The 13497-nt window shown below is 41.8% G+C and overlaps 1 protein-coding gene across 3 annotated transcripts in view; it reads left to right on the forward strand.

Annotated features, from left to right (window-relative positions):
• The window catches only part of TFAP2D (transcription factor AP-2 delta), a 53762-nt gene that overhangs the window by 9653 nt on the left and 30612 nt on the right, over nt 1–13497 (forward strand). For all 3 annotated transcript variants that reach the window (XM_036380376.2, XM_036380375.2, XM_036380377.2), the window contains 2 exons: nt 7438–7603; nt 10274–10392. In XM_036380376.2, the coding sequence (XP_036236269.1) occupies nt 7438–7603; nt 10274–10392 (285 nt within the window). The remainder of the gene's footprint in view (nt 1–7437; nt 7604–10273; nt 10393–13497) is intronic.

A 13497-nucleotide genomic window follows, 5' to 3' on the forward strand; every position in this document is an offset into this window, starting at 1 on the left:
TGGGACACAGAATCATAGCACCAAAGAATAATTTAGGTTGAAAAGGACCTTCAAGACGTCTTCTTTCACCTTGTTCTGGCAAACCGCCTGGAGTTCCCTGGCCACTTTCGTCCTCCTCTATTCCCCGGGTATTGCCTAGGAACCCCCACCCGGTCCCAGCACATCGCCCCAGAGCCCGGCTGTGTCCCCTCCAGGTCCCAGCCCTCCTGTGTCCCCTCCAGGTCCCCCAGCCCTCCCGTGTCCCCTGCGGGCGCTGGAGCGGGGCTCGGTGTGGATTAGGATCCATCCCTGCGGCTGGACCCTGTCCCTGCACCCAGCTTTGAGCCCACCGAGGGAAGGGCAGATCACCTCCTTGTCTTCCCTTTGTTGGGCCCTTCCTTCCCTTTTCCCGGCTCTTCTGAACCTTACAAGAGCCTCGGGACTCCCGTAATAGCCCATCATTGTGTTCAGATCTTAACGCGCTGTCATTAGCGCTGTTGTCTTCTTCTTTTCTCTTCTTTTCTTTTCTGTTCTAAGGGCCAATTTAAATCGCATTAAAAATCCTAAATAGCTGGCTTAATTAATGGCTTTCGTGGCTCCAGCTGAGATAATCTCCAGCCGACTAAAGCCAAATCATTCGGCGACTTCCAGCTCGCCAGGAGTTTGGGGCTGGGGAAGGGGATGGAGGGGGTTTGTGCTCGGGGTTTGCCGGGCTCTGCCCGGACTCCGAGCACTCGGCCGGGCCGGGAAGGGAGCGGAGCCGGCAGCATCTTCTGCTCCTGGCCGCGGCCAGACCTTGGGCAGAGGTTTGGCGAAGAGATCAGGCTGGGTTTTGAGAGCTTTTTTTTATTTGTTTGTTTGCTTGCTTGTTTGTTTTATTTTGGTTTGGTCTTTCGGTGAGGTTTTGTTTGTCTCTTTGAAGTTTGGTTGTTTTTTGGGCATTTTTTTTGGTCGTTTGTTTGTTTTCCCTGCTGATCTACAAAAAGTGCATTTTCTGGCGGTGGGCAGCAGGGTTATGCAAAGTCCCTGGGCTGCGTTCTCCCTGGCTTTGGGACTCTGTGCTGCTCCCCATTCCTGCTGGGGTAGAAGTTGTGTATCCTGTCTTTCCTATCGCATTTTGCTCAATTTCGAGCTGCGGGGTGTCAGGATCTGCACAGTCCCAGCTTTGCCTGCCTCAGCGGAGATTTTGGAGCCAGGCACGGACGGGACGTGCACCACGCTGAGCTGCCCCTGGAATCCCACGAACTCAGGCACACACACCGGGAGCGAAGTGTGCAAGAGCACACGACAAGCGAGCACACAACAAACACACAACACGTGCAGGACACACACAGAGCCAGCTAGCGGCTCCTGGGACAGATTCACCTTTCGACTGGCTCTGCCCCACTCATGGGGTACCTTGGGCAGAGCCTCAACCCTTTACCACACCTTCACAACCCGCACCACGCACAGCCTGCCCAAGCCTTTGTCCTGCAGGAACCAGCACAGGGGCACGGGCACTCTCCAGCCGCACTCAGCAGCTTTCCCAAGCCAGTGGCACAGAGATGACCTGGAGAGGCATAGGGAAGATACATTTCCCTAGTGTACGGGAATGAGGAATGAAACAGACGTCTTTTCTTTTGGGTAGGGTTTGGATCTTACCCTTCAGCCCAGGAGTCACAGAAGGTCTGTGTCAGTGCTGATATACCTCGATAATGGGGAGGGCTGGTCCTGGGGGCAGGAGATATTTTTACATGTTCATACAATCTTTAAAGCTGGTTTCTTGTAACAAACCCACTTATTTGTATTATTCTGTTTTCCACCTTGCTTCTCCCAAGCTCTTTTTTAAACCGTGCTTACACTTAAAACTCTTGCAGCTCTTAATATCCTTAAAAACGTGGTGTAGGTAAGAGGCTGGTCTTATAAACTGCTGGTGGTACCCTTAATCTTACTGAATCTTTTGTTTTGTATTTAAAAATTTCTCATGTTCTGTTCATGCAGGCATGTCTTTGTTTTCTTGGCGTGAATGCTGTAGCGAGGGACATCTCGGAATTGTTTGGCTTTGTGGCATGAGCTGGTTTTATGTGGCTACCAACATGACCCAAAGTTTGTTAACTTAAATGAAACTAAAAGTATAACTGGAAAAAAGAATTGCAGTACTTTCTATTTTTCCTGACAAATGTAGATTAGTTTTAGAGTTTTGAATATTTAGCTGCTGATGTTAATGACTGGGTCATGTGAGGATAATTTGGAGAACATTTTAAATTGCTTATAAACCTTTTGGAACTGAAAATGGGATTAAACAGTACTGACAAAATCTGTACTGATAACTACGTGCTTACATTTGCTACATGATAAGGGAAAAAAGCTAAGGAGAGACAGATTCTAATGTCTTTATTTTGTAACGTAGCCTGAACTTGCCAGAATTTCAGCACAGGGCAGAAAATACACTATAAACTAGAGGATCCCACAAACAGCACCTGTAGATATAAATTATAGACTAATAAAAAGCATAGCATGCTATTAATATTTTATATAAGATCAATCTGTTGACATCCAGGTGTACTTATACTTAATAATGTACACAAATGTCTATATCCTGAAAAACAAAATAAACAGCACTTCTGCAGTGTTGTCACCAGTTTATTATGATGTTTCCTTACATAGGTGCATGACATTTATAGGTGAATGTTTTGGAGAAAGGGACTGTGTTGTATTGAATGAATATAAAACACTCGTCATATTGTGGCTGTTACATTTAACAACTAAAAGATGGCCTTGCAGAGTGTAAGGATGCACAAAATTATAGACATATATTTTAGAAGAAAATGTATTTAAAGTGTAAAAACCATCTAGTGACATTGATGGACATTTGTCTCTGCCATTCCTGAAAAAAACAAAAACATTGCTTATGGAAAGTACAAAAATATTCCAGAATGTTGATTTTATTAAAGAAAGGATGCACAAATATTTTACTCTGATGGTGTAAGGGAGCCTTGCATTTCAGCAGGTGCCCGAGTAACTAAACCAGAATAAACCACCACACTCCAGCCACCCCATTGTTCTCTTCATCTGTACAAAGGGAACCTGCAACCAAAACAGAGCCAGCTCCCTCACCATGTGTGTTATTGGGATTTTCATTGTGCTGACAAGATGGGTGGGTTAGAGCATGGCTCTGTTCTCCCTGCTGTCATCTGCACAACCCATCATCACTTGTGCTGGCATTTTGTACCCACGTGTGCTATTTGATGTGGAGACAGGAATGAGAGAGGGAAAATGCTCTCCCCATGTTCGCTCTGAATACCTTTTCCAGTACCACATAGCCTAACTTTTGTTTGTTCTAGGCTTGGGAAACAAAGCAAAAGCACAGTTCTCATGAAGGGGGACACTTCTTGTGTGGAGCATGAACCAGTCAGTCAGAAGGAAAAAGATTGGGCCCCCAAAGTAAACTAATAAAAACAAACTTAGTCTTTTGTCATTCCCCTCTCTCACTTGAAAATAATAATAGATTAGAATCATAGAATATTTTGTGTTGGAAGAGACCTTTAAAGGTCATCTTGTCCAACCCTTTGCAATGAGCAGGAACATCTTTAGCTACATCAGGTTATATATGTTCTCTTGAGGTGATTTGGGGGTTCAGTACACAGCAGTTTTGGGCCCTTGGTCTGTCTCTTAAATGAGGTCAGCTACACAAAGCATCTCTCTTTCCAGCCCATTATTATCTTGTGCTTATTGCAAAAACAAATTGCATTTATTGAAATCAACATGAAGATGACAGATCAGAGACTAAAACTCTGTCATGAATAAAGTAATGGAATAGAGTTGAATGAGAGAGAAGCCTTAAACAAGGGACTGAGTGCCTGAAATCTTCCTCCTTTCTTTTTTTTTCCCCCAATCTATCATTTGCAATATAAATTATAATTCTCCCATTGCCGAAATCTTGTCCTGCCTCTGTTTCCAGATCTCTGGCTGTAATCATCACCATGTACAGTCATCTCCAAAGTAGTACCTTATGGCAACAGATGAAGTCAGATCAGATCATGTGTTCATTTCCCTATGGGAATAAACAGTTGTCCTAAAGAGAGTCTTCTCAACACTCAGAGGCCCATTTCACCTGGTGCTCAGAGCACAAAATTGCTGAAGCAATCAGCTGGATGATCCCACCAGTTATCTCACTGTCTGCCTGCTCTCCTTTTCCATTTTCTGGCTTTGCCATAGGATGGATGCCATGGATAACTAGCCAGGGTGCAAGGGTCACAGCTTTCCCTTTTCAGGCACAGTGTTGTGGGGCAAAAAGAAATCTGTGGGCAGATTTCTTTGTTGTTTCTGCATGTGGGGCTCTTAATTTGATGAGCTGAGGGGTTCTTATGTGTCCTGGCAGCAGAAGTCAGTCTGCAAAGATGTCCAAAGCCAGCAAAAACTGCTGAGAGTAATAGGGATCTCCGGGCTGAATCACTAGACTCACAAAAAAGATTATTTCCACTCTGTTTTTGAGGCATTATTTCTGCTTCTTCTGCTGGTATCTTAGCATCCCACCTCTCAAGCACTCTGTTATGACAAGATTGGGTCAACAATTAAGCGAGGATTGACTTTTCCAGCAGCACCTACAGTGGCATTGTGTTGACAGGAAAAAAAGCTGGTTGTTGCCACTGCTGTTTAGTTCACCTTAAAACATATCTTGTGGTCTTCATGTTAAGCTGCTTTGCAAAATCACTCTAACTACATGATCAGAAGGAAGGAAGGAATGAACTCTGAAGCTTGTGTTTGACAAGAAACCTAATCCTTCATCTTCCTGTGTGGCTGCCCTTCTCCTTTCTCCTCTCCTTCCAGCAGCCCTCTATGCCTTTTTCTGTTTACCACAGAAAGGTGGTAAACATCCTGGTAAACCAGGATGAAGTCCTGGTGCAAAGGCCAGGACTTCATCCATCTCTTTCCAAGGTGGAGAGGAAATACATGCCTTCAAAAATGCACACAGCTTGTGACAAAGATATATCTTCATCTGAAAAGCACCATACCGCTCTCTGTTGCTGTGTCAATGAATAATTAATAGAGTGAAATAATTATATGCAATAGATTTTACCTTCTTGTAATTTGCTACTTGTTCCCCATGTTTCTGGAAAGCAAATGATATAGACTTGCTGAGTTCTTTTACTTTTAACCCATACCTGGCTCACCTGGAATTGCTTTGGTTTAGATCATGTTGCTTGGGCATGATATTTTAAAATATTTCAGCAACTTTCTACTAAATAGTAATAAGAAGTGTTCCAGTAAATTCTGGTTAGTGTAGGAGCAGCTGCAGGGTAACAGGTTTTTGGATTAAAGGAACAATTATTTATCTGGCATAAAGGGTGCACATACTCGCTTAACCTGGCAAGGAGATGAACTTTAATATGACACTGATTTCAGTAGAGTCTCACTCGTTATAAAATCTAGAGACTCATTGAAGTAAATAAATATGTAGACAGTGCTACTGTTTTCTTGACACGTATATATATATACACGTGTGTATGTGCATTGTGTGGCAGATGCCAAACAAACAGATCTACTCCGTGCTAACGCTCTTCACAAATGTACCTGACAGACCAGAAGTTGGAAAATGTTGCTTGAAAATATTTACAGGTTTCTGGGAAAAAAAAAAAAAGAAAATCTACCAAAGAAAACCCAAACACACCAAAACAACACAGACCCAAAATTATTTCAGGCGTGTGGCGCCAGATTTCTGTGTTTGAGCACATGAGCTTATTAATTGTAGCTTTGAGCTGTGTAAAAATGTGCATCAGTGCCCTTGATGTGCCTATATTTTGGTGATGAATGAATTGTCTCTATATCCTGTCTAAGAAGTGGACACTAATATCTGCCCTGGAACATAATTAGAAGTCATAAAATACCCTGCTGTACTGAGTCAGGATCTCACCCATCTGGGACTGATACCAAGAGATGTTCTTTTCTGGTGTTGCTGTCAGCACAAGTGTTTAAATATACCTTCAAGAACTGAAATATTTGGAAAGAAATTCTGTTTGCCTTATGTAAGCAAGCAATAGTCTGCATTTAATGAAGGTTCATCCTTCAGTCTGTCTCTGTGAGAAGTGGAACAGAGTCACCTTAATTTTAAGAGGGCTGCATGTGTAAGTTGATAAAGGCGTAGGATCTTGCCTAAAGGGACCTTTGAATTGTCATTCTCTTCTATTCTATTCTATTCTATTCTATTCTATTCTATTCTATTCTATTCTATTCTCATTATAGAATTTAGGTTAGAAGCCAAAATTTTAAAGTGCAGCAAAGTGAGCTTTTGTAGTTAAAAAAGATTAAGATGTTCCCAGGAAAAAAGAAACTATCAGGGTATTTTAAAAGATACAGTATGCCTCCTTTAAGCATGAGTGATGAGCACAGATAAATTCTACTCTAAGAAGGTCTTCACATCACCATCCTCACATAAACCATCTGAACTCCTTCTAGTAGTGCATTGAATTTTATGATATTTTGTATCCCTGTCATATGCAGCTCATTCTTCTTTTTCTTATCTTTCCCCCAGGGAATAATAGTGCATGCAGTGGTAAGGTTTATTTCTTCCACAGAATTTTTTTGTTGTAGTCAGGTTGGAGAAGGCAGGTCAAAGAAAATTGCTTTGTGCTTGGTGATAAAATATGTTTTAGTCCTTAAGATTGTTTCTTTTTTTTTTTCCCTGGGAATTTGTTCTACTCTCTTGGATTGGCTGAAGAGAAAGTTTTCTCTCTTTCTCTCTCTCATACTAACTTTAAGTTAAAAGCTCAGATTTGCCCGAGGAGTTATTGATCACAGTCTTGACTGAAAGATTTGGTGATCATTCAGCAGTTTTAGACCCAGGCCAAGTAATTGACACTCTCAAGAAATAAACAATTTCAGAGCTAACCTGAGATAAACTGATGTAGCTCAATAGATTTCAATCGTTAATATCAGCTGAGGATTTGACCTAACTTTGGAAGGAATTTATGAGTTCAAAGGTGTGGAAAGCTGTTCTTGCTGCAAATCACTGCATATCCATGTTCTTGCATCTTTGTAATTCTAGATACTGATATGAGAGTTAAATTTAACATTTCTCATTAGAATCAGTGTCTCAATATTTTCACAAACTGTGGTTTTATTTTAAATTGTGAGTGAGGGTTCAATCTTATTTTTTTAATCATACTAGATTGGAGAGACCTCAGTGATAATCAGGAATTTTTTCAGAGCATGAAATGAAATGATATCAAATAACCATAACAAGGTGTTCTGACTGTAAATCTTATGAGATCTAATAATTCACTGTTCCCACACTGAAATTCCAACACATTCATTTTTCTCAGAACAATAATATTACAGAAAGCCAAACCACACACACCCTAAGAAAAACCAAACCCAAACAAAACCAACCGCAAGAGAAGCATGGAATTGTTCTTTATGGTTGAGTTTGCCAAAACACAGAAGAGGAGGCTTCCCTCACTTTAATTCCTTTTTTTGAAGGTGGCACCTGTGTTGTCAACCCCACTGACCTGTTCTGCTCCGTTCCTGGTCGCTTGTCCCTGCTCAGCTCCACTTCCAAGTACAAAGTGACCATTGCAGAGGTGAAGAGGCGCCTTTCACCACCAGAATGCCTCAACGCCTCCCTCCTCGGAGGTATTTTGAGAAGGTAAGTTGAAGGTGAGGATAACAACTCCTAGGCAATGCAGTAATTGCTGTAATTTTATTTCTTTTCAACAGATAGGTTTTATTCTTTTTCCTTACTTGGATAAGGGTCACATTTGAGGTGAACAAAAGGGGATGGATCAGGAGGGAACACTGGGGAATTTTCAATAAATAAGGAAGTTTACATTTTTCATCAAAATGATTTTTTTGACCTCTGTTCAGTTACTCATCAGATGTGGATAGATGTTGCTTTGACTTGTTTTGAGCAAAAAAAGGAGGAAATTCAATGTGTGGAAAATTTCACCAGACCTAGAAATCTAAATTCTTGCTGAAAACAGTCTTAAAGCAAATCGTTTTACAGTAGTTACAGCCCTCCCTCAACAAAAAAATAAAACACCAAGATGTAGAGATGCCTTTTCCTTCCTTTCTCTGCATGTTTTTTTGAGTGCAAAAAAGACAGAATAATCTGGTTTTACTATTCTCGTTGTGAGACACATTTGGGGAGAAATGAATACTAAGGTAAAGTTTTGCCTCTGACCCTTCACTGACCAGAGCAGACACCTGCAGAGAGCAGGAGCAGAAGGAAGGAAAGGGGCAGACTGTGCCTCACACTGCAAGAGGAAAACCAGGAGGAAACTGTAATTCAGCCAGGCATGTCTAAGTCACGGTGTCCCTGAGGCGTCAGCTCAGATGGCATCAGCTGCTTGAACACCCTTTGATCAAAACTAGCTGCAAAGTCATGGGCCATTTCACTGCTGGCACTGAGGGCCACACTGATCCTCCTGCTTGTACTGAAAGTCATTTTAACCAGCATGAGACATGCAGGCACTCCAGAGCTGTCTTGACACATCTTGGAGAATAATGACTATAGACTATAAATTGTTTCCAAGGTGTAAGTCCCATTCAACTGCCTCTATGAGCATTGGGATCCAAAATCTACATTCAACAAAATTTTCCCCTCTATTTGTTTCATCCTGGAGAAACCTTCAGCTAATTCTCATTTAAATACTCGTGCTGCACATTTCATCAATACAGTGCAAGCTATTATGGATTCAAGGGCATCGACTTGAATGTGGGGGCTCACTTCTCTCCTCTGTTAAAACACTTGAATGATCCCCACAGGTTTTTGACCCACCCCATAAATATCTCCTCTCCCAAATTAATCCTTGGCATGGTTTAGGAGTTTGCAAAAGCCAGGGACTCCTCCCTGTCTGCAGTTTGGATGTGCTAATTCAGTTTTATGAATCAGAGAGAGCAAGGGAAGAGATTTGGTCAGTTTGTAACTGAGGGTTTCACAGCTAGGGAACAGGCTCAAGTACTGTGTATTTGACCAGGAAAGATGTAGGAAAACAAAATCGCATTGATTGTTTGCCTCAGACCTTGAAGGCTTGTTTCTGCATCCTGTCAGCAGTCACTGGTTACCTATCTTCCCAAATAGCTTGCTTTGGGAATAAAGTGTTCTTCTGAATAAAGAAAAAAAATCTTTTCAGAAGATATTTCTGACAAATAATGTGGCCAAAGTTGTTTTATTTTTTAATGCATAAAAGCAGACATCCAAATGGTGATACTCTGTGTTTGGTTTCCTCCTCTGCCTGAAGGAACTTGAACATGAACCTCAAAGTATTTAGCTAATTATTTTTGCTACTCAGTGATTACTTTTTCTAAGCTGTGGACCCTTCAATCTCGTTTGGGGTTAATTATGTATTTCTTGTACAAAAAGCAAAGGTGTAGACTCTTATCTAATTAAAGGACAGGTCATTCATTTGGGATGGGAGATATCAGGGTTCCAGTCACTGTTTTATTCATTGTTGAAGCATTTTAACATTAGTTATTTGCTGTCAGCTGACTGCTGCATCTGTTTTAAAGATACAGGTTAAAATTCCCTCAGGCTGAGGAAGAATTTGAACCTACATCTGCTGCATAAGTGAATTTGTCTGAAATGCCTCAAACACTATAGAAAAGTAGCTGGGACACACCAGGACCCATTTTGTGAGAACAATGGGATATAGATGTTTGGCATAGGGGTACAGATAACCAATGTCGGCTGAGATTTTAGCTTCAGCATTTCCTATTGCTTTGGCCTTATTACTTGTGAGTTTGGGGCTTAGGGGACAACATTTCTAAATGCCCAGGTCTCTACATAAATTATAGAGGGATAGTTAGAGCTGGTTTCCATATAGATATCTACATTTAAGTAGCTATCTGGCTTCCTTTTACAGCCAGACAAGCCAGATGAGTAAAGTTCACTCATTGTGGACATCTGTTTAATCTAATTCTAAGGTCATGTTTCTGTCTAATTTGTCTTTGGAGCCTGGCTTGGCTAAATCAGGTGTAAGTGTTTGCACTGTCAATATTTACATTTAGTCACTGTTACCCCAGGTGTCATGCCCAAATCAGGACACTGGGCTCCACTAGGTGGAAACTGCCTGAAGATCTGATGCCCCCATGACAGGCATTACAACCTCTAACTCTGCCAAAAAGCTGATGTTAAAGAATCACCTAGAGCAAGCAGGAAATTAAGAATACAGCTCTGAAATATTTCCCATGGATGTCACTACTGCAGGCACTACCCCACGTATTTGTCAATGAAGTGTGCACAATTTCTAGGCTTATATGGGGGAAAGGTGCAGAATAATGACAAATATCTCTTTTTCCTGCTGTTCTCTCATGACAGAGCAAAATCCAAGAACGGAGGACGCTGCTTGAGAGAAAAATTAGACAGACTTGGACTAAATTTGCCTGCAGGAAGAAGAAAAGCAGCAAATGTCACACTCCTGACTTCCCTGGTAGAAGGTAGGGTCTCTAATATTGCAATATAATATAACCATAATTAAAATGTTTCATGGCATGCAACCCTTTTCAGCCATAGGGTTAAATTCCATAATCTGTATTTTGTATAAAGAGACCTGACTTGCCTAAAGCCACAGAAAGAGTGAGTTGCAGAATGGAAGTTTACTCTGAGGTACCTTGGCTCCCAGCAAGTGTCTTGGTTCTGCAGTTTCCTCAGCATTGATTTGTGCTTACAAATCGATGTTCTGAGTGTTCTTGTGAGAGAGATGAATGTCTTATACTAACTCTGTAAGTAGGTTTGTTTATCCTCCTTTTCTTTTTTTTTAACTTATGAATTTCCTGGAGCTGGTCCAAAAATATGATGATTTTTTTTTTGTCTCCCATAAGAAAGCATAATATTTAGACAAGCCTTTTCCCCACACACATAAATGAATGAAATCTGTTTTCAGATAATATCTAGACAGGCTCAGGAGATACTTTCTTGGCCTTTATTTGTTGTTTAAATATCATTCACCAAATACTGCCAGGTTCTTCAAACCTTCAGCTGGGAGATGCAGGTTCAAACCCCTCAGGCAAAGGGAAGAAACTCTACCTGCATCTCTTCTGTTCTGGGTGAATCCACTAAGTACCCAGTTTGTTGTTTGGCTGTGAGCTGCAGCTCTGGGAATTTCAGATCCCTCCTCCTTGATGCTGAGAGAACTCAGCTCATCCTAAAGGTCAATACCTTCTACAATCATAGCCTGAAAGGGCCATACAGATCTAGGCAAGTAGGCTGAGGTCTCAGCACCTATTACCACAGAATTACAGAATTACAGAAGGATTGAGGCTGGACGACACCTCTGGTGATCTCCCAAGCCAATCCTCCTGCTCAAAGCAGGGTCAATTAGAAGAGCTTGCTCAGGACTTTCTGAGTTTTTTATTATCCCAAAGGATGGAGACTCTTCAAGGCAGAAATAGCATTGAATCCTCAACACTGATGATTTTCAGCATCTATGACAAGAGACTGAGATTTTCAGGGGTCACTGAGCACAGGGAAGTTCAGTGGGGCTGCTCTGAAATACAGGTGTGTATTTATATACATATCACACCTGCTTGCAAGAGGAACCTCTCATGGAGTTACAGTCTTAGAAAAGGTACCAAGTTAGAGGAGCAAGGGCTGTTCCCACATTCAGGCATCCCAGGTCAGAGTAGAATAAACACAGCTGGGTTTTATTAGTAAACAGAGAAATGTATTTAAGCTGAAATCAGGAAGAAATTCCTCCCTGTGAGGGTGGTGAGGCCCTGGCACAGATTTTCCAGAGAAGCTGTGGCTGCCCCTGGATCCCTGGAAGTGTCCAAGGCCAGGCTGGACAGGGCTTGGAGCAGCCTGGGATGGTGGAAGCTGTCCCTGACCATGGCAGGGTATGGAGCTGGCTGATCTTTAAGGTTTCTTCCAACCCAGACCATTCCATGGTTCTGGGATTCTATGTGACCAGCTGTTCATTCATCAGAAGAGACTGAGAGGGAGGTACCTGTCTGACAGCTGCTGACCTGGGGCTGATGGCTGAGAACCTTTACTCTAAGTCAGGGTTAGATTCCTGCTTCCCAGGAATGGAGCTGTGCCCACCTCCTTGTCCTTTATTCAAAGCCAGTAACAAACCTGCTTTCAAGCCTAAGGTGTTGCTTCTGTTCTTGGACTTGCCTTGCTTTCCCTTGCCTTGCTGTGAGTCCTAAAGACAAATACTAATGCGCCTGAGCTCACTTTGGCAGAGACCTTTTTGCCTGGATATGCTAATTGTGAATTTTATCCCATGGAATTTTTGGGACTGGCACCACCATATTAACATTCCCACAGAAAACCTAGTGAAGCTCATTTCCTGTCTGTGTAACCAATTCTGGGTCAAACTTGGTGGTGCTCATTGAATTCTTGGTAGTATAAGCTGTTCTCACTTTGGACATGCAGATATTCCTTCTAAGTGGAACTAACTTACAGCACAATTTCTTAAAGGAAAACCATCCTTCATCAGTTCCTGCTGCTGGAGGAGGCAGAAATGGAAGGACACAGGCTCATTCTGTGGTTTAGAGAATCCAGAGAGAAGGATTCAAACCCTCCTCTCCAACTCCCAACATGAGCTTTTTCTGTGTGATAGCAATACAGAAATAGAAATAATAATTATAATTTGTTAGTTTTATTAAATCTCTAAAATATCAAGTACACTTTGTGTACCTCTCATAAGAACCCAGAATTGTGTCACTCTTGACTTCTTTAGATGGTTCCAAATTTATTATTACTACAAGTCGTCCCAGTCTTCAATATATTGAGGTTTTAATATATCTTTAATATAAAAGCATGCCCAAACTCTTGGATATCTATGTGATACAAGATAAGGCATAACTAGTTGCATTATTGTGTTTATTGACCAAACCAAGTCAAAAATCTCTGTCATGACTCATACTTCTCTTCCTCTAAAACATACTGAAATCATTGAGTTTTGGGGAGTCTGTTAAACTCAAGGAGGAACTGAAATTTATTTCTAGGCTTTGGCTGTCACATGAAGGTCCAGATTTTATGAACATTACTCTGTGGCCTCCTGTTTTCTGCAAAGTTTTTTCTCTTTGGAGTTCTGCTCTGCTGCAGGATGCTTACTGCTGGCTGGATCAGGTCACATCTTTAGAGTCTTTGTTAGGGACCAAAATAAGAATTGTTTGACAGATCAGTTCTGTTCTCTTTGTCATGCACATAAATCAGCACCACGAGTGGAAAGGCAGACAGGGAGGGTGAAGTCAGTGTTGCAGGGCTCTCCTGAGCAGTTTGGGGACACATCTTTGTGTAACCTGCAGGCGAGGGATGCCCTCTAGTGCCTGGACTGGATGGAGGGAAAGGTCATTTTTCTTACGAGCTCCAAAAGGAAGATTCCTACATAATAGCTGTAAAATAAAGTCTTCTGAGACAAGTACTAGTATTTCCAAGGCTAAGCTTTACTGTGGGCTCAAAAGAGTCAAAAGCTTGTCCAGCGGGAGCAAGGAAGGACGTGAAAAAGGGGATGTGTCCCCTTCTGTTTGAATGGGTCACTTAACAAGGCATAAATGTGATTGCAGATGCAGGTTAAAGCAGTGCATGAATGATTT

This window comes from Molothrus ater, chromosome 3 (assembly GCF_012460135.2).
Source record: "Molothrus ater isolate BHLD 08-10-18 breed brown headed cowbird chromosome 3, BPBGC_Mater_1.1, whole genome shotgun sequence".
Taxonomy (NCBI): Eukaryota; Metazoa; Chordata; class Aves; order Passeriformes; family Icteridae; genus Molothrus; species Molothrus ater.